The following is a 24,281-nucleotide window of genomic DNA, read 5'->3' as shown; positions in this document are numbered from 1 at the left end:
TTATATCCAAATTAGTTTGCATTATAGTCCCCATGTTGAAGCTTTGTGGGATTACAGATGAAACTGGACAGAGCTCATTTTCCCTACTTCATTTTTTAATTTACCCAAACAGGAAGAAATAGTTTACTTGTTACATACAAACTGTGTTGTGGTGTTACACATGGCTGGACCATGACATTCGACACAAATATACTGCAGTACATACACAATATAATTTACAATTTAATAGAAAAGAGACCAATTGTCTTGTGATTTACCTCTTAATTAAAACAAATTAATGTAGTGTCCAACATGACAAAAACACATCTTGTACAGATATTCACTGGTTCAATATTTCCAATAGACTGCATATTACCCTTTTCTTTTTTTCAACAAAGTATTGCATGATAAGCACTTTATACAGCCGAGAATGAGTCCTTGCCGAAAATCAATCCAGCAGCATTCAAAAGATGCAGCTGCTTCAACTTGCTTCAAGAGGTTTTGTTGCTTTCCATATTGTCTGTAAGGCTTCGGACAAAATGCCACTTGTCCACTGTGCAGGAGAAGATTTACAATCACAAAAAAACAAGTGTTGATACATATAATACCTAGAAAAAAAAACTAGTGTAGTGAAGGTTAGTTATTTGCTTACCATTTGGAGAAACAGGATGTGCGCTGTCCAACGCAGGGGCCTGGGGTGTCAAACGTCATACAGGACAATTACCAAACCTTACCCTTATACAGTGTTATATGCAATTATTGTATTTTCTAACATATGAAGAAAGTTCTCACCGATTCCACCACATCTCTGGCCTCATCTGCGCCGCATTTGAAAGGGCTGTCACCGCAGGAGATGTTTTTGCTGATCCAAAAAAGAAAAAAGAAAAAAAAAGTTCATTACAGTTAGATAGCCCGTTATTGAGTATATGTATATCAGACACATATACACTGCAGAGGGTTTTTTCCTCCACAAACTTACCATTCGATCCCTCCACTATTTGTCTGCTTCTGCACTAGTGCCCTCCAGTGCTCATGGGTGGACTTAATGATCTCAACAGCAAAGTCCTATAAAAGGAAAACATATGATTTGATTTCTTAGGTAGAATCCATTTGACCACATTCAGCTTTATCTACTGAGACCACAATAGACTCCAACCCCAGTATACAAACTGACATGTCTTATCTACATACTGTGTTTGATGTTATTAATGTCTCAGTACCTTGTCTTTGAATTGCCCATTGAATCCAAATTGGTTCTCAGGCTTTCCATCGGGTACCTTATATTTCCTAAACCAGTCGACAGTGGCCTCTAAATGACCAGGCCGGCTCTTGCGGACATCCTCTATGCCTGAGGAAAACACAAACACATTCAACAGAATAATAACCGATTTGCACCATACATCTTGGTGTGAATTAGATAGGAATTTGTACTCCATTTACGCCTGATGTAAGGAATATCTGGCTGTTAAGTCGTGACGTAACGCCCTTTCAAAATATGATTTTACTATATGCTGCTGCAGTGCTGTGTACCCTGTTGTTTGAACAGATATGAGTTTTTAAAAAACAACGTAACTGTCATTTTACATCTTTCCTATTGATGAAAATACATCTCACTGAAGAAAGAGGTGATCGTAATTATTCACATGTTCACCCATTGTGTCAACGGGGCGTTTGGACCCGGATATCGTATTTTGAAGGGTGTTACGTCAGACATAACAGCTGGATGTCTTAATAAAAAAATAAGAGTATGTTGAATATGTATATCCTTCAGTAGGATGGTAAACGTTTAGAAAATAATTGGAGAAATACAAAAATGTAATAATTTTATAACGGCTCATAGAAGTTAGCAATGCCCCATTAAAACAATATAAGGAAAGTTTGCAGCTTAACTGTAAATATTGCAGGCTTAAACTATTCAGAAACAGGCTTTGAAAATGCTTTTTTTTAAAAAGTTTTTTTAAAAAGGCATTCAACAAGTTTGTTAGGCCTTCAGGGTATACGCAATGTTTTGTTAAGAAACGTTGAATGTAAATAAAGCCCTATTGACAATAAAAACTCCACAATGTATATTCTTGGTTAGTGTTTTAACCACAGAGTGAAGTTACTGCCTGAGCTGCCTACTACGTTTAAGTGTTGGATCTGCAAACATTTATTTCCGAATCCAATCACTGCTTTATGCAGTGCAGGTACATTAATACTATATTTATAGTATATGGTCAAGGGCAGATCTGACGAGTGCAGCTTATCTCTAAAGGCATTTTACTTCTATTGACAGCTATATCTTAATATAATCCATATGTACTTGATTGAGCTGTTGGGTGTGCTCTAGATAAATTCCCATTTTCCCTGAGTTGTGTTCGTGCCAGGTTTCCTGAACTACGTTTCTACAAAACAAACAATGGATCAGTGTGAGGCCGTTTTTAGATGCTGCCTGCTGATATGATGGTGGAAAACACCCACTATTCAGGTTTTTTGCATCTGGGTCCTTAGCATTGATAGCAATGACCTTCCAGTCCATCTCTCCCTCATCGATCATGGCCAAGATGCCAAGCACTTTCACTTGGATCACCTGACCTGGAAAGCACACCTGAAGAACAGACCAACAAATTACAAATACAGTGAACTCAATCAGTCATTCATTAGTAATCTTATTTATCTCAATTATGTTATCTTTGAAAAGTAATAACAAAATCTACAGTATAATTACATTGTGTATTTATATATATGCACCTAAACCAGTCTTACCTCGGTGCCAATCTCACAAACGTCAATGGGATCATTGTCACCACAACACATTGTCTCTTCGTCTGTGCGGGTGGGGTCTTCCCATGTCTTTTCCAAGGAACAAACAACAATAATCAAAAACATGAAAGAAATCAAAACTTTCTAACAAACATTTCAACCACTTGATTAAATAAATGAAAACTATATAGATAAACATCTATAAAGACACTTGACTAAATTATGCTTTACAATAAAAAACTAATTCTTCACTTAGCCTTTAAATTGCAGTGTTATAGTCAAGTCACCGACCACGATCAAAATCAGAACAGCATGATGGATGTGCACAAAATAATTTACAAAATCACTTAAACGTCTTAATTCATACTGTTCATTTTCCTTACCTGTGGGAGAGCACCATAATTCCAGATGTAACCTTTATGGGGAAATATGTTGGCAACATACCGAAGTTTTCCTTTCTTTACATCTTGTTTGATCGGGTTCAGTGGTTCCTTAGTCGCAATCTGGAAATTGAGGCAATTGTAAAGGTGTATGTTTGTGTTTATGTGTGAGTGCGTGCTTTTTCCAGTGTTAAAGACAAAGCACTTTTTGACACCTGGTGCAGCTTTTTGTAACTGTTTTCAATGAGAGTGATGCGTTTTGCTCAATGCTTTTGCATTACTGAGCGCCTCGCGTTTTTACGTTTGACGCAGCTCATGTTTTTACGCTTAGAACGCCTTGAGTTAAAAAAACTGAGGACGTGATTTGGTGGTTACCTAGCAAGTATTTTTTTTAAAACAGTCTGATTAGGGCCTTTAAGTCCCCATCCAGACACATTTTCAAGTGTGTAAAAATATTCTGCTATGATTAATATTTTGTTTAACATGTTTTTTCCCACATAAAAGGTTAAACAAATATTCATACATAACTCCAGAAAAGGCCCTTAATTTGACCCTCAAGTTTAAACTTTATAGCCGAGCTATTTCTTTGTGACAATTTGGAGACTCAATAAAAAATAAAATGAACAGCTTCAGGATACTGCTTTATTAAATTCTTGGGAAATGTATAATGGATTATCACTGAATGAAATTTGACACGTTGGTTATTAGAAATCTCACCCTTTACTTAAGTAGGAGCTTTAATAAAAGTGCAATAATCAAATCAATTATTTAAGAAAAAAAGGCGAGGTGCTGTATCTTCAGCATTCTTACCTCCATCTTAGCGTTTGACCATCGAGGAACCTCCACTACCATGTTAAAGAGCACCTGGAAGTACAGAAGAAAGCTACATGCAGTGTATGCTGGGATGAATGTTTTCAGGTGGTAAAATTGACAAATTATTTGAATTTCAAAGTACCTCACTCTCATTCTTCTTGGACTTTTTAGCTGGCACATCATTGTCCTGTTGAAAGAGAAAAAGTCAGTGAACTGCTGGTTTAAATATTATGCATATACAGTTTAATAGGTAGACGGCGTCATGTATTCATTAGTATTTATCAAACGGAAACTAAAATTCTGCTATCAAAGAGTTACCTGTTCTGTCTCTGCTATAAGTGAGATGTCATGGAAGGGTGAAATATATTTTCCTTCAGAGGTTTCTAAGAAAAAAAAACCAAAACAGTTAAAAAATAAAATATCCATACAGATGTACATATAGCACAATGAAATCCCAGAAGTGTAGCATGTGCCAAGGAAGAAGAACCCATTACATTTTGGAGCAGATCTAAATCACAGGGTGGATACAAAAATCATGCTGAACTCTCGTTAACATTGCAAGAGGGCATTTGTGCTGCCTTCACGTCATGTGAAATAATCAGAAAAATGAGTTTCCAAAAGGGAAAATTCACACTGCATTACCATTGTGAGATAAGGAATGTCCTTGGCAGGCGTCTGCGCTCTCCGAGTGCCCTTCTAGTTGTACATAAAGTCATTATACTGCATTCAGAAATAGCTACATCGCTGATTAGTTTCTATTGCCTTAAGTTTGTCTGGATTTGTGACAGCATGGTCAAACTACAAGAAGATGTGCATATCTTATAAAATAATCAAATCCCAGCAGACAGAACTAATACTCCACCGGACTAGTGATAGACAGATATATCGACCAGCCGATATTAACGGCCGATATTTGCATTTTATTACGCGTATCGGCATCGGCCGATGCAGCCTGCGTTCGCTGATAGTTTTTTCCCTTCATTATTTACAGACAAGCATCCACAAGCACCTCTGTGTTGCTGGAGACAACTTTTTTAGAATCAATATATGTTCCTTTTTTAAAAATTGAGACTATGATAAAAATTGAGGGAGCAAAAATTATATCGGCTCCAAATATCGGCTCAAGAAAATTGGCAGTCCGCATCGGTCATCGCCTAAAATATCCATATCGGTCGATTCCTACACTGGACTCTTGTTTTGGATTAAGTGCATATTACGGTAAGTGAAATGCACATTTCCTTTGTTTATACCCTCCAAGCAGGTAATGCTTTTGGTTGTTAGGTTGTTTTCTTTGTTTGCCTGTCAGAAGTATTACGGAAAAACTACAGGCCCGATTTGATTTAAACTTCGTGGAAGAGCCAAGGAAGAACCCGGTAGATTTTCCAAGTGGATCCAAATAACAAAGAAGATACACAGATTATTTTTCACGTTCGTTAACATTGCAAAATAGGTCTTTTGACCTTGGCAGAGGTCTGCACTCTCTTCTTCGCAGGGCTGGGCGATAATTCAATATGATTGTTTAGCTTCTTTCAAAGGAATCGTATCGTGATTAGCGGAGATATCATTATACACAATTGTGTCATCTGACTCGATACTAGAACATTTGAAATGTGTCCACATTTGCATCACAATTTAATGATTTTTTTTAACTTTTGATAGGCTGAATTGTATCCTAAATTGATCACTTCCATAGATGGTGGCGGCCCAAACAGGAAGTAAACCCACGTGAGGATAACCGTGGATGTATTCGTGGATGTATTAGATAAACAGTGAAACAGTGTCCTTTGCTTTCTGCTAGTGAACTACTTCAGCCTGCAGGAAACAGGGGTCTGGCACTTGTGGTGTTTTCACTCTAAAGCTAAGTGGTTAAGAAAAAAGTAAAGAGTGCCACATGCCAAGAAAACTGCAGGCTTTCAACTCAAAGGTCAAATGTTTACCTGGACGTGGTCGAGCTCCAGGTCCAGGTACCTGTCCGACACCGGGACCCTGGAGCTATAAACCATTACGGTATATAATGAAGGGGATAACTTACTAAAATAAATCCGGTAGTCAGTCGAATGGGGGTGTCCTCTTTCCTCTGTTTGATAATGCATCGTGTGTCTGGGATAAAACAGATGAGGAACCCCTGCTGCCTGTGTCACGAGTTTGTTTCGAGGGGCGGAAAAAGAGCCGAAAACTGTCCCCAAGCGGCCGAGCGAAGGACGCAGCAGCAGCAGCAGCGGGCTCATAATACACACTTCTTCTTCTTCTTCTTCTGCCCTCGGTGAGTCGGTTCCTGGGTTTGGGGTTTCTGTGTCATTTTGGTTTCTTCTTCTTCTCCTGTGGAGTTTTACGGCAGCCGGCATCCGCAGTGTTGCGTTGCTGCCACCTTCTGGTATCACGTTACTGTAGTCACAGCTTCATACTGGATCCTTTTTACAAAGCCAGAGGCTCTCAGCGATTCAAACATCACAGCACCTTTCTATGGAGGACTAAATATGACTCAAGTCTCAATAAATAAATAAATAAATACATAGATAAATGTATAAATAAACACGGGAATAAATAAATGCTGGAATAAATGAATTAAAAAAATATATGCATGAATAAATGTATACATTAATTAGCAAGAGAATATGAATAAATAAAATAATAGATAAATGCTTTACATTTATTTCTACATTTTTGTTGACCTACATTTATTCATTTCTTTATGTATGTGTCTGTGTTAGTGGGATATGCATTTATTTATTTATTTATTCATTTATTCCAGCATTCATTTATCAATTTATATATTTATTGCTGTATTTATTTATTTTAACATTTATTTATGCATTTATTTATTAATTTATAGAAAGTCATCTTAAGTCCTTCATACCTTTCCCTCCACACTTCATACCTTTCCCTCCCTCCCCACAATGTCTGGAAATATACATTAACATGAATGCAACTCATTATTAGCAAATACTGATATGTGAAAAAATAAATAAACACATTTACACAACCTTGATGATAAACTTACTGGCTTATGGGCAAGGTAGCCATTACGATATCCATGCACAGATACAATTGAGCTGAAGGATTCAATGTGCCCCTGCTTTTCTCTTTAAGAGGAGAAGTTAATGGATTTGATGGTGGAGATCAAAGTCCATATGTATCCATGTTGTCATAAACAAACTCCCGTCCCAGCGACCTTGACGTGCCGCTTTTACTGTTGAATAGGTTGGCTGCTGTTCAAACAAATGACATGCATATCGGCAGTCATAAAAAGTTGCTTGCTTCATATCTTAAAGTGGACCCCTGCCTTTGATACTATTGCCAAAAGGCTTTGATTCTGCCGAGCACAAAATCTTATTCATTATGTGTGCTTCAGCTAACAGGACCGTTTTGACCAATCTCACTGTAGTTCTCACAAGATAATAATGCTAAAAACCTTTAAGCTGCACAGTAGAAGTCAAGGTCAAAGAAAGCTATTTACTTGACACGATGAAGAGAGGGGTGGTCAGCAAGAGGCATTTTTATTTTATCTTTTCTATTCATGAACCTCGCTGGCTCCTGCAGCTACCTCCCCTGGCAACTGCTGACAAAATATATAATAAGCATTTTATTCTTTTTTGTTTCTTTTACCACAAGAAAATACTTTTGGATGTTTGTTGGCTGAAAAGATATAAGGGTTTTGCACACTGCCCTAGCTCCATAAGAAAACATTCACACCGGCACAATCCTGGCACATTGTGAGTGGGCTAACCCTGATTTTAGCCTAGGGTTTGCCGGCCCTGCAGGTTTTGCCAGATTATCCTCTGAAAATAGACTTTCTCACTTGTTTCTGTGAAAAGGGGTTCAAGTAGTCGGGGATCTCAGCCCTGGGCTAAGAAAATTCGAAAAAGAGTACACTTGCAGAAGGTCAAGAAAAGCCACACCCTGAGTGACACAATGTCACATGAGCTCTTTCAGGACAAAACAATTAATATCGCCTCGCTGACAGCGCACAGAAGATAACTTTGTTTACTCACTTTCATGTTTGTATAGCGTTTGTGATTGCTCAGTAAGGTTTACCAAGTCCAATCGGTTACGTTATACTGCTGACAGTGACGTCTGCTATGTTTGAATTTAACTGCGCTTGTATAACAGAGAAGACAATGAAAGATAAATAGTTTTATTCTTGAGTTTCCCTCAAATACCTTCTGATGATGATGACATAATGATGATTACATTAAATATATACAGTGTTATGTTGATAAATTTCTAATAGAAAGTTGAGAGCCGTATGTATGCATCTCGTCCAATGGAGGTTAAACAGGTGTGCTATGAGCAAAAACACAATGGGAGTGCTCTTTACGTGTGGTTCAATGGGGAGGAAATGAATCCATTCATTGTTCTGGTGAGGAACGCAGTATCTGGTTGCTATGACCAGAAATCATTATGGGAGCGTGTGTGGTGATGAGTTTCCTGTCTGAGCAGATTAGATATTTTATGAGTGTCAATTTGGTTGTGAAAGAGTACTTTTTTCAATGTGGAAACAAAAACTTAGAAAACGGCCTTCTGTACAACAAAATGAAAAAAATGATTATTATTGTTTGATACAAACACACCGCCTGTTGTTTCAAAACCACTAAAAAAACACTAACCTGACACGTTTAGTGAACACATGAGTGCAGCTTCATGTCCTTCTCTTTGCACTTTTGCAGAAGTACAATAGTGTTGCAGGGATGATGTATTTTTGTAGGCCAACACATATGCTAATTATTATTACAAAAGCATCACTGGGTAAATGACTGCAGTACGGTTTACTGACATTATGCCATCAGAGAAAATTCTCTTCATGGTCCCAATCACACAACCACAGTTGGGTTAATCTGCCTTCATCTTTTACGCCCCACCAGCTTGGAATGAGCTCTTTACAGGAATCTTGACCCTCTCTTGGTATGTTTAAAAATACTTTAAGGTATGTTTTCACAGAAAAATGTTATTGCTTTTAATGTGTCCAGATCCTTTTAGCCTCTGATTCTTGTATGTTTTGTGTCTGTTGTTGTGTTTTGGTATGGGTTTTCTTTTTTGTCTTGTTATCTGTCCCTGTCCTTTTTTGTACTTCTAGGCTACATGAAACCTTTCATTTTCCTGCTAAACTTGACCAGAACTCCCTGGTAGAAGAAAGAGTCTATCTCGTGGGACTTTTCTGGTTGAATAAAGCAGAAATAAAACCCAAAAGTTTGCATCACCCTGGTTTCCTTGATAAAAAGCTAATTAGATTTCCCACTAGATTTTGGATTATTGCCTAAAATTAGCTTTATAGCAAACAAAGGTTTATGATGCTGACACAATTTGTTAGGCAAAGATAATCTTCACAAATTAACACCACTTTTATAATATTTAAGCTTAAATTAAATTGCCAGAAAAAAAAGCTGTTGATTTTTGTTTCATTCGTCTCATTTGCTTTGTTTCAATAGAACCTATAGAGTACAGTATAGACATAAATGTTCAACTTACTTGATTTGGAGTTCATCTATTCATTGTGTAATTATAAGCCTTTCTGTACTGGCAAGAGTGATTTACAGTTTCCATTTACATAATTACTTCCTTGTCAACATTATTAGTGTTTAGTATTTTATTTTGATGACATTTGGTTTTAGTAATAGCAAAAAGGTGGAAGAATATAATGGAAAAAGCACAGCACAGCAGGAGAGAGGTGTGGCCACATAGCTCTCATGACAGGTGGACATTGGGAGGAGCTATACCTGTGCAGAGCTGACAGTCAGTGCACAGAGAACACTACACCTGTTGCACTTCCCAGGCTCTCTCTGTCTTTTCTCTCTCTCTCTCCCTCTTCCTGTCCCTCTCTCTTCCCCTTCTTTTCTCTTTGACTGCTCTGAAAGGGAGCTGACAGCTCCACCATGGATCCCAATGAGGCCGGTGGGGGTGAGAAGGAGAAGGAAAAAGGGAAGGAGAAAGTGATAAAGAGGAGGAACCGGCCTGTGTTTCTGCGTTACCTGGAGAGGAGAAAAACGGACACTATTGTGGTCGAGGACTCGGCCAAAGGTGACGTCAGCCTGGGGACGCTGGTGAGGAGGAGTCAGTCTGACAAGACGGAGTACAGCGCTAAACTTAAAGGTAATGATCTCCCCAGGGGTCAAAACTATGGCAACAATGTATACACACATGAGGCAACACTCAGTCTGAAAAGTCTTTCAATTCTTTATATTGCAAACTTGGTGAAGACATACAGATATACAGTATGTCCACTATAGATGGACTGTGATAGCAGCATTGATGGCTTAAGGACACACACACACACACACACACACACACACACACACACACACACACACACACACACACACACACACACACACACACACACACACACACACCCAAAGACACACACACACACACACACACACACACACACACACACACACACACACACACACACACACACACACACACACACACACACACAAACACACACACACAAACACACACACACACACACACACACACACACACCCACACACACACACACAGAGTATGCACTTCTCTATAGCTCTGCTGGGCACCTGTTGTGTTACTATGTGTTGAGGAGGAGATACTCCCACTGGGATGAAGCCACATATGCAAACTGTGCTCCAAACTCAGGCACAGAGGAGTGGCTTTAGAAGTGTTCCAGACCATCTCGTAAACAAGACCTAGACACCGGTGACGTGCGAAGAATGATGTAAAGATTATTTTTCCTACCCAAATTTAGCAAATGGGGTTCCAACGGATGTCAGAAGATTGGTCTTAGAGTTTGGTTTATCATGAATATAACACAAAACAGTTTGCATCATTTGACCTGGAAAGTAAGAAATAATTGGGAAGTAGAATGAGTTGAGATTACAAAACAAATCCAAGGGTATGTTGCCTCATCACTAGTGCTGACACAGTCTTCTCATTGACAGACATGTCCACATTTTTAGAAAAAACTGGCTTCACCTGTCCTTAGAGTGCAGTCATTGGCTGGGAATGCTGCACTTCAGGCAAAATGACTGACATCACTGTGTCAGCAGGGGGTTACTATTAAAGATTAGCCAAAATATGTTGGCTTTCCTGTGCCACTTGTTCCTGGGTTTCCTTTCCTGGGTTTCCGTTCCTGGGAACAATACACATCACATGCCAACATGACAAGAAGTACCTTGTTTAAAATAGCCAACCCACTTCTCACTTGGTGTCGTACTGTGTTTGTATTTGTGTGAAAGCTATCTCATCCAAGTCAAGTAATGGATGCAATAAATATGAATTGGATGACATAACTTTTACACAATCACACACACACACACACACACACACACACACACACACACCCACCCACCCACCCACAGACACACACACACACACACACACACACACACACACACACACACACACACACACACACACACACACACACACACACACACACACACACACACACACACACACACACACACACACACACACACTTGCCTTATCAGCAGCTCTGTTTACTATGACATAGAGGCACTTTCTACTCCTTTGTACTTTCTGTTTTCTTGACCAACCTGCATAATGGCAGGCAGGGTTGTCAAAAACACACACTGGGGTGTTTTCAGTAAACCAATCGCCCACCCTGTTTGACTATAGCCTCACAGCTGACAAGCAGCATTACATATTTACAGTGGTATTACCATTGCAAATATTGACAGAACGATGACTTCACTGAAAGAGGAAACATGTGAGTTGCTGCTCGACAGCCAGTTCTCATCTGCTTGTCAGACAGGTTTGTCAAGCCACAGAACCATGGCAACATGACATCATTATGTCTAATTATTTACAGTAACTAAATATTATAGTTCTGGTGATGATTGACCAGCATAAAACTCACATAAAAAAAGTTAAGTAATAAAGTAAATAGTCAAATATTTGTCTGCAAAACATCAATGGAGTGGGTTAGTTTGATGTGGGTTCTTTATTGTATGAGGACTGGACTCTTTCTCACTCTTTGTGTGTGTGTGTGTGTGTGTGTGTGTGTGTGTCACCTTGACTCCCCCCCCCAATTTAACATAACGAATAACTAACTTAATAATAAAATTTTCTTTTAGTGAGAAAAAAATCATTTTTGTGAATATTTATGTATACAATTTTAGGCTTCCTTCAATTTCAGATTACTATAACCATGATATGTTTTCTATGACAAAATCCCACTGTGCACTTTGCTGTGTGGCAAAGTCAAACGCATCATTTTTCCTTCTGGCGACACGTGATACACCATGCCTTGTATTCTGTTCTGGGGCCATCTATTGGATCCCTTTCAATGGGCTGAACAGTGAAAAGCTGTGTATCCACTTTCATGGGAACTCCTGTGCCGGCAACCATACCTCACCAAGCATAATGCTGGCAAAAAGAGAAGTCAGCACATTTGAGATCAGCTGTGATATAATACATGTTAGTTTTCGTATCATTGTGAATTACTCAGTGTGAGGGAATCTTTCCCGGCTCTGAATGGGACTTTCACACAGAATTCAAAGTGTTTTTAAGAGGATCTTTATGTCACTTTTCTTTGCACAGTCGCAAGAAGATATTGGAGTAAAAGGTGATGCTGTATACAAAGAGCTGGAACCCCATTAAAAATAGAATACACTTCTGTCCAACAAGCCATCAGGAATCCTCACGTGATCTACCATTAAGGGAACATTTCTCACGGGTGGAGGTTTTCAGTTTTTCGGGATTCTCTTTTCACATTGAAAGCCCACTTAGACATGTGACACTTCATGATACTGTTGAAACATGATACCTGTTTTACTGCCAGTCCTATAATGATTTAAAATGTTTTTCCACAGTAAAACATAGAAATATATTTAACAGGAATTTATTCCAAAGCTTGTTAGACTCATACAATGGATGACCTTGACTATTATTGGAAGTGTTATCAGGTGTTGGCAAGTTAATTAATAACTGGTTTATGACAGTTCGTTTTAATATTGTGCTGTGCACTTGGTATACCGAACTTGTTTAGACTATGTAAAAGCCAAAGAAGCTGAATTTAGAGGAAAGCTGTGATTCTTGATTAATTTCAGCTGTTAAATTGTCTGCAATCATTCAGAGGAGATGAAAAGTGGGGAGTTTCAGCTGATACAAAAGGCGACCACGTTTAAATCAGGTATTAAAAATCTCATGTTATGCTAATTTTCAGTTTCAAAATACTTTGAAACACTTTGTTTAAGACAGGCTCTCTTTAAGCCCCCCTCCCGGAAAAGCCCAGACTGCTCTGATTGGTCAGGTTTTCAGCATTTGAGCTCTCTGCATCTCTGCACCATCATTGCAGCCTATGAATGACTATAGCGGCACTTTCTACCTATATGTAATATAGTTGTGACATCACAACTGCACAGAAGTCCTGACGGCTATTTTAAAGGCACAGTTTCTGAATACAGACTGTGTGCATTTCTCTGTGGACTGAGCATTTTGATACTTTCACTGTATTTATCCAGCACCTCGGCCTGTTTTATAATCAGAATTTACAATATGGGCCCTGGTCTGTATTAATGTGCAGGGAAGGACACAAAAACATATTCCTTCAAATGATTACCTTTGTGAAGTTTATGATGTTCGCTTTTTGTTGAGCTTTTCAATTGTATGATGGTTCACTGCTGCAGGTGAATTTCTGCATCTCAGGAAGAAAGAAAAATGTATCACTATATCCAGTGTTGCAAGCAGAATGTGATCCGATTTCTGCTTGAGTCAGTCATGTGTAAACACAGACTGTACAGTGTTCGCATTCATGAGAAAGCTCTGCCCACTGGCCAGAGACACACGACCCATTCTGCAAAGCTTCAGCCACTAATTACTGTACCTTTCCCTCATGGCAATGCGGTAGTTTAATTCACAGCATATGCAACTTGTCATTCCTGTTGCCTCTGACAAAATAAATAGAATATTTTTTAACAAAATAATTAGTAAAAAAAAAAAGGAAGAATGTCCCTACACATGGCCTACTTGTTTTCTCCAGCAAAGCAACTTCCTCACTTTCTTGCCTGCTTTACTTATCGTGTCAAAAAAAGGAGATCTGGTCGAAGCTCGGAATCACAGCAATAAGAGCAAATATACAAGGCCTAGTCATTACCTAGATAGTCAATATGTATAGTATTATTTAGCAAATGGTGCTCAAATATACTGTAAAGAATGTCTTGGTAATATTGTGTATTATATTTGTGTGTAAAGTGAGTAAGCTGAGGTGGGTGTAGCAGTAAATCTGTTTGTATGTGCATGCGTGACTGTGTGTATGTATTCCTGCGCAAATCAGTGTCAGTGTGTGTGTCCTTGCACTTGCAGGTGTGTGTTCATCATTGAGTGCCACACTCCCAGTCGGAGCAGATGGAATGCCTGAGCACGATGGAGCATTACATCAGCAGCATGATTAGTTCCGTAACCTGACACGAGCCTCGCAGCCCTGTTTCCCTCCCTCCACCTCTCTCGCTCTCTCTTCATTGCTCTCTCCCCTCCAGAGGAGGAAGTAGTGTGTGGTGTTGATTAGGCGGCACGAAAGCATCCCTCTTCCCTGAACAGACACTCCTGCCTGCCATGCAAAGCACAGAGCAGCCACAGACTGATTAGACAGCAGAGCAATAAAAAAAGAGAAGTGAGCCTGACTGGCATGTTAAGTGAGGCCTTTTGGCGCTCGAGTCAAAATAATTATATCACCGTGAAATACTGATGGCTGCTCAGGCGTCAAGCGGATGCTTGAGAAGGGATGTAGGTTTTTTTTCACAAGCATGCTCAGCCCACAGGGACAGCGTGTTTACCAGCATTTTAGAAAATACACACAGATAGCTGGAAATGTTGGCAACACACACATACATTTTTGGGGAAATGCAGATTTAAAGCAAAATGTAGGTGCACTCACAACATCATCATTTTCTATGTCATTGTAGCTTATGACCCATGTGACTCATTAGGCCAGATGCTCGTGCTTGCTACAGTAGAAGAAGAATGTGACAAAATCTAAAAGAAATTATACCTGAGCTTATTTTAATTTTATACTAATGTTATTGTGTCCTCTTTTCTCAGAGAAAATGACACCACATGACCTGTCCACACCCCCCTCTCCAGCACTGGACCCTGAAGAGGTCCGTTTGAGGAAGATGAACCGCAGGGCAAAGGTCATTCAGGAGCTTGTGCAGACGGAAAAGGACTACCTCACAGACCTGGAGCTGTGCATCAGAGAGGTGGTCCAGCCTCTACGAAATTTGCAGGTAGAGGCTTTTCAAGATTTGGCCGAGCTTAACGGATTGTGCCCTTAGAAAAAACAGAAAACTGAGAGAGCTGAAGAGGCCTAACCCACAAAGATCTTCACATACTAGGCTGCAACAGCATACAGCGATTTATTTTTCAAAACACATTTTTATATATTTTTTTAAAAATAACACTTAATTTGTTAAGTCGTATGTTAATACTCATCTACCTGCCTGCTGAGAAAAAATGAATTTATATAAATAGCATCTTATTTATAAAGTGATTCTGGTTTATTGCTTTTCGGACAGAAAAGGAATATTATAAGCAGACGTTGATTGTTTCATTTGCATTCAAGATTTCATTTTCTTTATCTTTTGTCAGGTTGTGGATATAGACAGGTTGTTCACCAACACGGAGACAGTGTGTGAGGTATCTGCAGCACTCCTTCACAGGCTGCATGAGGCCATGGCTGACCCTGATCCAGAGTCAGTTGTCATAGGTAATGCCTGATTTAACTATTTGTTGTCTTTTACTGCTCCGGTTAATATTAGACAAAAGATCTCATGTCCTATTTTCCTTTGAAGGAGAAATATTCATCCAGGCGAAGGCAGCTTTAGAAGATGTATATAAGATTTACTGTTACCATCACGATGATGCAAACATGTCACTGAAATCCTATGAGAAAGATGAAGAAATAAAGCAACATTTCACCACGTGTGTATTAGCTCTGAAGTAAGTCAGGTCACTTACTCCAAATATTTTTCAAATTATTTATATTAATATCAAATGTTATCATTTAAAGAGTATAATCGTGTTGGTGACTTTTTTTCTTTGCTTTTGTAATTACAGGAGAATCTATGATGAAGAGTAAGTACCCCTCAATGAAACATTTATGTTGGCATTTAAGGTACACTAAATATCAAATGAAACACATATATAGATCTTGATAATAGTGTTGAAAAAGTAGGTTTGTTGTCATGTATTCTCGTCTTTTAAGAAAATGTGTTCTATAGATCATAACAGTTTCTATTGTTTACTGTGTAATATATTTATTTGTTCAGAGGTAAACCCAACTTGCTGAACATGGGTTCACTGCTCATCAAACCGGTCCAGAGGATCATGAAATACCCGTTGCTGCTCGGAGAGCTGTGGCACGCCACCCCTGAAGACCACCCTGACTATCGGCCACTGCAGGAGGCATTCACTGCTGCCAAGATTATCAACGTAAACATCAATGAGTTCAAGAGACGCAAAGATATTGGTGAGATTTCATTTACAATGACACACACAAGGGTGTTTATCATTGATGTCTTTTTATCAAATTTGCTACATGTGCATACAAAGCAGGCCGATATCATACTGTATATATTCAAACATAATTGTTTCAGTTGTGCTTCCATATTCCTGTTCATTCTCAGTTATGAAGTATAAGAGGTTGGAAGATGAAGGCACACTGAGGGGCAAACTGCACAAGTTCAACATTCACTCTATCCGGAAGAAAGGCGACAGGTTTGCTGGCTATCTCAAGATCCTCACTGGAGTTGAACCACAGGTAAAATACGCTGGCAAAACAGATTTTAGAGTTTAGAGTACTGCAGTCATATGGCTTGAGAGTTTAAAGGTCCCATATTGTAAAAAGTGAGATTTCTATATCTTTTTGGTTGTAAAGCAGGTCGATGTGCTATATAAATAAAATCAATTGCGAAAGTATCAAAAAAGTATCAGGACTCGCTATACTTTATTGGTAGGAAGTGTCACTACAGTGTTGTTACAGTCATTACCCAGCTGCAATGATGCAGAGACGAGAGAGCGCAGATGCAGATGATCCGAAAACAATGACCAATCAGAGCAAACTGGAATTTTTTGGGAGGGGGGCTTAAAGAGACAGGTGCTAAAACAAGCGTTTCAGACAGAGGGTGAATACAGGTATATTCAGAAAGGAGAAAACTAATTTGATTTTTGAATATTAAAACATGTAGACCTAAATATAAGTATAAGCCTGAGCATAATATGGCTCATTTAAATAAAATAAAAGTTTCTGGCCTACTTTTATAAAGATTGCTGCTTTTATGCACTTGCTGGTGTTCTTTGCAAGTGCAGAAACTCAAAATTTAGGGTAAGGCAAATGCATATTTTAATCTCATTTTTAGGCAACATATTTAAATTCTTCTGTCTGTAGGTGAGAGATGAAGTATTTGACAGAGAGGAGAAGCTGTTCAGGAGTCTAGAGAAGGCTGTGAGGCAGCTGGCCAAGAATGTTCAATGTTACCTGCAGCACACACAGGTAGGTACATATTAGCACTTTCTGGTACAAAGTGTATTTTTAAATAATTATGTCAACTTTATGAGACTTTCTTCTTCATGTCTTTTTTGCAGGAGATGGTGTCTGTGGCGGTTCAGAGTGTCCAGGACATGGAGGACATCATCAAGGATATGAACAAAAATGACACAAATGGCTCATTGTACAATAATGGAAATGACCCCTATAAGCACTTTGTAAGTGTGGCGTTTTTGTTGTTGTTTTACTCTTCACAAAACAAGATGTATCCGTTTTATTCAGGGCATAATTGACTTTGCACTCCAGCTAATTCCTGTCCTCCCTAAATCTTCTGCCTGTCCCTGCTTTGCTATCCTGTTCCATTCACCCTTCAACTGTGAGTCATCTGCCACTTCGCCCACAGCTACCTGTCTTCTGTCTGTTATATTAATCAAATTCTTCTATGCCTCTAGCCTTCTTCAGTAACTCTGCCATTTTCCCTCTCCTGCCCTCTTCTCCTCTTTGTGGATTTCATTGTGGCCAATTTCTACATAACTATTATGCTATTGAATAAGAGTCTTTGTGTAGCAGTTCTTCGCTGCAGCAATTTAGCACTACCTCAAACAGGGTCTGCAATGAGCTTTACAAAAAATAAGTGCAGGCAAAAAAGGCAGTGCAATCGAAGAAGGAAAGCAACAGACTTATTTTATATGCAAAATGATTAATTTTGTCTGTCAGCGGATACATGCTTTTAGGAAACACAACATTTTCACCACCATGTTTGCTTTATGTCTAGTACTACCCATTACATGCTCCACACAATGTTAGAGGAAGTCTGTTATGTCTGCTAAAGTCTGACTGTAAGCTGAATAATATCACTACCTCTAAATCAAGCTGTAGCAACTCTGTTGTTATGTTTTCAACGGTGATGTGAAGGTGTATTTACTGTCCACCCTTGGAGAAAATGGTTGTGAATTAGAGATGCTGTTGTGTTGTGTACTATAAACAAGACGTTTATAAAAGAAAAAATTATGTAAAAACACACAGAAGTAAAAAATACATTCAGCTACTGCTCCCATCCCCAGTACATTTATTAGCTTTCGCCACAGGTCTGCATCTCCAAACTGGGGGTGTGCTGACTGCCATCTATTTTTTTTTCTCAGGTTGTATGATGTATTTATCCATAGTCAGTGTACTACCTATGGATAAATACATCATACAACCCCACTTCAAAGAAATCTGAAAATGGGTAGACTGTACTTTATTTCTCTATTCATCCGCCTCCGTCTCATTGACTTCTTGCTTCAGAAAGACAGTATGGAGCGCTTGGTCCTCGCCCCCCTCTCGTCTCTGCAAGGCATGTTCACAGCCCCACAGAAGCTCATCCAAAAGCGTTATGACAAATTACTGGATTACTGCAGCCGCCTGGAGCGCTCTTCTTCTTTATCATCCTCGTCACCCACCACTTCTTCCTCTTCTTCACTGGTGTCAGAAGAACCTCCTGGTCCCGCCAGGAGGGACTATGAAGCTCTCAATGCCTTGCTAGTGGAGGAGTTGCAGAGGTTCAACATGGCCGCCTATACTATCCTGACCAACTGTGTGGTGTATCTAGTGGCCCTGCTCAGAGGGCTGATGGATGAAATTCTACTTTGTGCCCCATCCATACAGCAGCTACCAGTGAGGATCCCACAAATGAATCACATTAATTCATTTTCAGTCTGTTTAATATTGAAACTAACGTGTGTTGGATTTACCTTTTCAGGCTCCATTGTCAAACATTACTGAAGTGCAGAACAGCATCATGGATGAGTTGAACAATTTGACTTTTGTTAAAGATAATGCACAGAAGTTAATGGAGCGAAAAGTCAGCTTCGAGAGACAACGAGACAAGAAAATAATGGTGAGAAAGTTGAAATAATCTGGAATCAATTATTTACATCTAGAGACTAAAATACACTACTTATAGCCCACTATTTAGATCCCTGGTTTGTTTTTTAAGTGTCTGTAAACTTATCATGACTCCAGGTGAAAACCAAAGTCTCTCTCATTTTTATGAAACAATTCCCAGCTGTAAATGAGCCGCTTTGAGTCTTATCAAAGGCAGACACAGAGCTTCAGGCTCGGGGCACTTGGCAACCCAACGCTCTACCAGATATCAATCCTCTGAGACTTATATATCTATATGTATGTAGGTACACACATACACAAACACGGACGGACATGTAAGTGGATCTATTTGAAACTGCTACTCCCAGGAGATTTTTACCTCCCTAGAATACTCTCCAACTAACACTAACAACATGCCTAAATGTGCCCACACACCAGACCCACTTCAAATAATTACACCCTTTGTGCTGTGCTGTCCTCCAGATGCCGGAGGTGCAGCATCAAACCGAGGATCAACGTGCTTGGCTGCTTGCAGAATACCCAGTGAGCCGTCTGTACCAGCTGAAGAGGAAGTGTAATGGCTGCCAGGAGCAGGACCTCAGTCTGCTGGAGGGAGAGCTGGTAGCTCTGCTGGAGGACACAGACCCATTAGGCAGCAGCAGCCGCTGGCTGGTTCACACTGGAGGCAAGTGTAGGTGTTTGTGCGTATATGGACAAAGACCCTCGGGGCTGCATCCTGTTATTAAGACACACAAGGTAAATTAACTTATCACACCAGATCGTATGCAGGTATGGTCGGTATAGGTTCCCTTTAATACACATTCCTCTGTGAATATACACCTGCAGCTATTAGATGACTGAGGCTGTGTAGACACACCAAACTTTACTTTCTGACACTGACAAGTCAACACACAAGAATCAGTCCCAGGGGCTCCTGTGATGTTATGGTTGTTGGTGCCTGTTTGCCTGCCTCTGGAGATGGTTGCCTCACAACAGGGCCAACTCCATAACTTGTCTCCTTCTCCCCTCTACATCTCGCAGAGGCACCTGAGATCCCAATGTCTTATTTGGAACAAACCGCTGTGCGTTGTAAGCCGTGTTACCTAGAGTACAAAGCCTCTCCCTATGGGTATTCAGAAACAAGGATGGAGAGATGACGCTTGCGTGCCTCTCTGTACTCTGCAATAACAGGTTCTTTTTTATGAGCTTTATAAAAAAAGAGTGTGTGCATGTTTCCTGGTACAAAGTACATTCTTCACAGACTTGTCTTTTCCTCTGGGATTACAAGCATTCCCAGGAAGTTGTTGTTCATCCCTCCATTGATATTAACACTATGAATATGCTTTCCTCAAATGTACACATTCTTCAGTTCACTCACATGGATTAAAGATTGTGTATGCTTACAGCCTAATACGTGCAGTCACATATATTAAACACACACTCATCCTCCAGATGATGCCCATTTATTTTATAAAGCTGTTTTTGATTAACCGAGAAAAATGTCTTATTAGTTTGTTTTATAATGACCTTACTTTTAGACATTAAAGGGTCAGTTTGACCAGATTACAAAATACAGATTTTTATTTTCCAGGCTTGTTGTCTATCTCTGAGATTTTTTGAAGACCACCCAAATATGATGTGGATGGAATTTTAATTGTCGTGCTTGAATAACTGAAAAAAAAAAAACTCAGAAAAATGTCTTGGTGACTCGGGATAGTAGTCCTTACTGAGAACACTTTATTTTTTTTATTGGAACTCATTTCTACCGAAGAAATAGTCTGCATAAAATGGTTGACATACTGTTTTATGGCTTATCCAGAGTGACTGGGACACTGTTTCCAAAAAGTCTGAAAATGGGGGAAATCAAAAACGATCTCAAAAACCTGAAAAATGAAAATCTGCATGGCTAGACAACATTGGAGGAAACGAATATTTTTGGGGGGAATTTGGCTTAACCAACCTTTTAAAATATCCTCAGAGGTCAGGCATGATGACAAACTGTCCCCTTGTGCCACTGTTAGGTACACAGGGCTACGTCTACTCCACATTCCTGAAGCAGTACAACCCTCTGAGGGACTCCCAGCGGGCAGGCCAGATTGCCAAAGAGCAGCAACAGCAGCAGCCACCTGCCATGGTGGATGAGGACTTTGACAACCTCAGCCTGTTCGTGTCAGGCAGCAGCAGCAGCAGCCTGCGCAGCTTCAACCTCAACACCACTGACAGCAACTCAACCCTCTCCGGACTACAGGGGGAGCCAGAGAGCCCCGAAGACCTGGAGGACACACAGGACAATGAGGCTCAGCAGGTGTGTGTGTGTGTATGTGTGTGTGTGTGTGTGGTAGCCTGCATGTTGTTTTCAGAACTGGTCTTGCACCATATGGGACAGGGGTGGCAGGCCCCCAAGGCAGGAGGACAGGCGTAAGCTAAAAAAATGTTATTCTATGCCTGAACTCCTGCCTGCTTCTCCAAACTAGGGGCATGCTGACCGCCATCGACTGTAGGTTATACGCTGACTATTCTTGACACTAACTACTCGTACAACCTCACTTGCAGAGAAAAATCTGAACTATTCCATTAATGAAAATGGGTAGACTTGTACTGTATACCTCTATTCATCCTCCCGTCTCATTGACATCTTGCTCCATAAATACAGCATGGGGTCCCTCCCCTCCCCCAAGAAATATCAGAACTATCCCTTTAATGTCCTTTTTTAGAACGGCAACCTGCCACAACTCTTAAGCATTCTCATGTGCATGGATGCACAACACTTTGAAATGAACCAAGCAGTATCTGAAAAACTGAAACACAACAAACCACACACACAATAATGGCTCAGCAGGCCACATATCTTTAACCAGCCTTAAGAGCCTCCTCACATATGAGACCCCACCTGCAAAATATGAAGGTTATGACAAAGGGCCAGCAACTGAGATGTGCTCTCATATAGAATGGTTGGCAATACACTTGACTGCTTCACAGTGTTTTTGTTTAGGTCGCATTGAAATGAAATAGGTCGGATGACATTAAACGATGACATGCTGTCACTCTGGCTGCAACACTACAAGGCTTTGTCCTCCCTGTGGTCATGTCTACATCTGACTCTACCAATATGACAACGATCTTTGTAACATGACACAGTGACATTACAGTTATTGGTCTTAAAATATATAAAATAATAATTAAAAGTGTTGACAAGATTCAGTAGATTTTGACCAATGAAAATGAAAACTGGTGGCAACGTTCTGTCCATGTGGAAAAGCTAATAAACAGTGCCACCTTCAGGATTTCCAGGAGGAAATATTATTGAATGATGTCAGTGCAGAATAAGATTTGCTATTTACTATTTTTGAACTGCCCTTTCCAATTTTCAGCTGCAGTAAAATACCCTGGTTCAGTTACATGTTTTTAGACAAAATAACTTACCTACACTTAAATACTGCTGTCACATTTCAGTGACAGCAGCAAGAGTATATTTTTTGCTCCTGATTCACTTTCATGTTTTCTATTTAAAACCTCAGAAAACACAATGAGGGAGAACCCTCATTTTCAATGGTACCGAGGTAAAAATGCACACAGCTGAATCAAAAAGCAATAAAAGAAAGTTACATGCTATATCAATTAAAAGAAGAAACAACCTGAAAAGAAAAACAAAAAAATTAAAAGCTATGGCAGTTTCGATCAATACATTAATTCAGTTCAATTCAATTTTATTTATAGTGCCAAATCATAACTAAAGTTATCTCAGGACACTTTATAAACTAGGTAAAGACCACACTCTATGACTTATTTATGATTTACATAAACCCAACAATTCCCCCCTAGAGTACGGTGGCAACGAAAACCTTCCCTATTACAGGCAGGAACGTCAGACAGACCCAGCTCTGTGGAGGACGGACATCTGTGTTGACCGGTTGGGGAGGAAGAAAAGGAGAGAGAGAGAGAGAAAAAAGATGGACAGATGGGCAGAGAGAGACAAAGACAGACCCAAAGACAGAGACAGACACACTTCCAGTAACTATTATAATACCTATAGTAATGTGAATATGACTGATATGTTATGGCAGTTAATACAGCAGAATAGTAGAAACAAGCACAGCTAAGGTTATAGATTATAATAGTAGCAGGAAGCGTCATGCAGGACCACGGCAGCAGGCACCACCACGATCAGCAGAGACCTGCGAGACGACAAAGCACAAACAACTCCGGGGAATGACAACATTAGCAATGAAACCTCAGAATAGTCTCAGTGGTACTAACAAGGCCAACTTAAAGTTTTGTTGAAGCATATTCCAAGTATGTAGGGCACAGCATCAAAAAACAGTTCTTCTAAACAGCACAAATTCTTGGCAACCGCAGGGTAAGTCATGTCTGTGATTACATCAGATTTGTGTCTCTTTCCACAGTTCTACGCAGTGTATGCATTTCAAGCACGCTGTGACCAGGAGCTGACCTTGCAGGAGTACCAGCATGTTCGCATCCTTCAGTTCAGTGACCTGGGAGGCAATAAGGATTGGTGGTTAGCCGAGGCTAACGGACAAAAAGGATACGTTCCTGCCAACTACCTTGGCAGGATGTCCTATGCATAAATAGTGGCCCTCTATTTAAGGCTACCTTGACCAAACTCACTTACACTAATACATAGTTGAAATAATCCTGACTGTAAAACGTGACATTTCTGCTTTGTGAAAGTTAGAATTGCACTAGGTGTCACTAGATGTTATATGTGTCATACCAAAAGTGTTGAATCGGCTTTGCCTTCAGAAGATCTTAACGAGAGAGCACACCAATAGGACTTGAATAATCTGTGATGAATCTAAATAATGGTAGGAAAACACAGGGCACTGTGCTGAGCACTTTTTCTACTTCAGTGTTGAATTTAAATTGCTAATGAAGTGATATACACATGAAGTTAATTTTATATGTGAACTGATTTACAGATGAAGTATATGTTATTATGTGAGATGATTACAATACATGAAGTATATATATATATTATGTGAATGTGAAAAGAAGAAATCTAT

At 39.6% G+C, this 24,281-nt stretch overlaps 2 protein-coding genes across 2 annotated transcripts; one reads left to right on the top strand and one right to left on the bottom strand.

Moving 5' to 3' along the window:
- Positions 1-126: 126 nt before the first annotated feature.
- Positions 127-6,184, bottom strand: ppa2 (inorganic pyrophosphatase 2). Its single transcript, XM_083933533.1, has 12 exons — positions 5,947-6,184; positions 4,233-4,297; positions 4,057-4,101; positions 3,912-3,965; positions 3,105-3,224; positions 2,725-2,811; positions 2,440-2,566; positions 1,200-1,327; positions 959-1,044; positions 772-841; positions 632-671; positions 127-532 (listed from the first exon to the last, which is right to left on the bottom strand). The coding sequence occupies exons 1-12, from the start codon at positions 6,140-6,142 to the stop codon at positions 471-473; spliced, it is 1,080 nt and encodes a 359-aa protein (XP_083789659.1). The 5' UTR covers positions 6,143-6,184; the 3' UTR covers positions 127-470.
- A 3,600-nt stretch (positions 6,185-9,784) lies between these two features.
- arhgef38 (Rho guanine nucleotide exchange factor (GEF) 38) lies at positions 9,785-24,185 on the top strand (the record flags this gene model as incomplete). Its single annotated transcript, XM_083924486.1, has 14 exons — positions 9,785-10,001; positions 14,952-15,136; positions 15,498-15,615; positions 15,701-15,848; positions 15,966-15,983; positions 16,178-16,377; positions 16,535-16,668; positions 17,296-17,400; positions 17,493-17,612; positions 18,682-19,050; positions 19,136-19,273; positions 19,744-19,951; positions 21,282-21,565; positions 23,664-24,185. 14 exons carry the CDS (start codon positions 9,785-9,787, stop codon positions 23,844-23,846), a joined length of 2,427 nt encoding a protein of 808 aa, XP_083780612.1. The 3' UTR covers positions 23,847-24,185.
- Positions 24,186-24,281: the final 96 nt, after the last annotated feature.

Source organism: Echiichthys vipera, assembly GCF_963691815.1.
Source record: "Echiichthys vipera genome assembly, chromosome: 2".
Taxonomy (NCBI): Eukaryota; Metazoa; Chordata; class Actinopteri; order Perciformes; family Trachinidae; genus Echiichthys; species Echiichthys vipera.
This window is presented reverse-complemented; position numbering and strand designations above follow the sequence as displayed.

Coding starts and splice junctions, on each gene's coding strand:
- ppa2 (XM_083933533.1), bottom strand. CDS start 6,142: ATGAGCCCGCTGCTGCTGCTGCTGCGTCCTTCGCTCGGCCGCTTGGGG. Junction 3,225..3,911: donor GGTCAAACGCTAAGATGGAG/GTAAGAATGCTG, acceptor CTCAATTTCCAG/ATTGCGACTAAGGAACCACT. Junction 1,045..1,199: donor ATGGGCAATTCAAAGACAAG/GTACTGAGACAT, acceptor TTCCTTTTATAG/GACTTTGCTGTTGAGATCAT.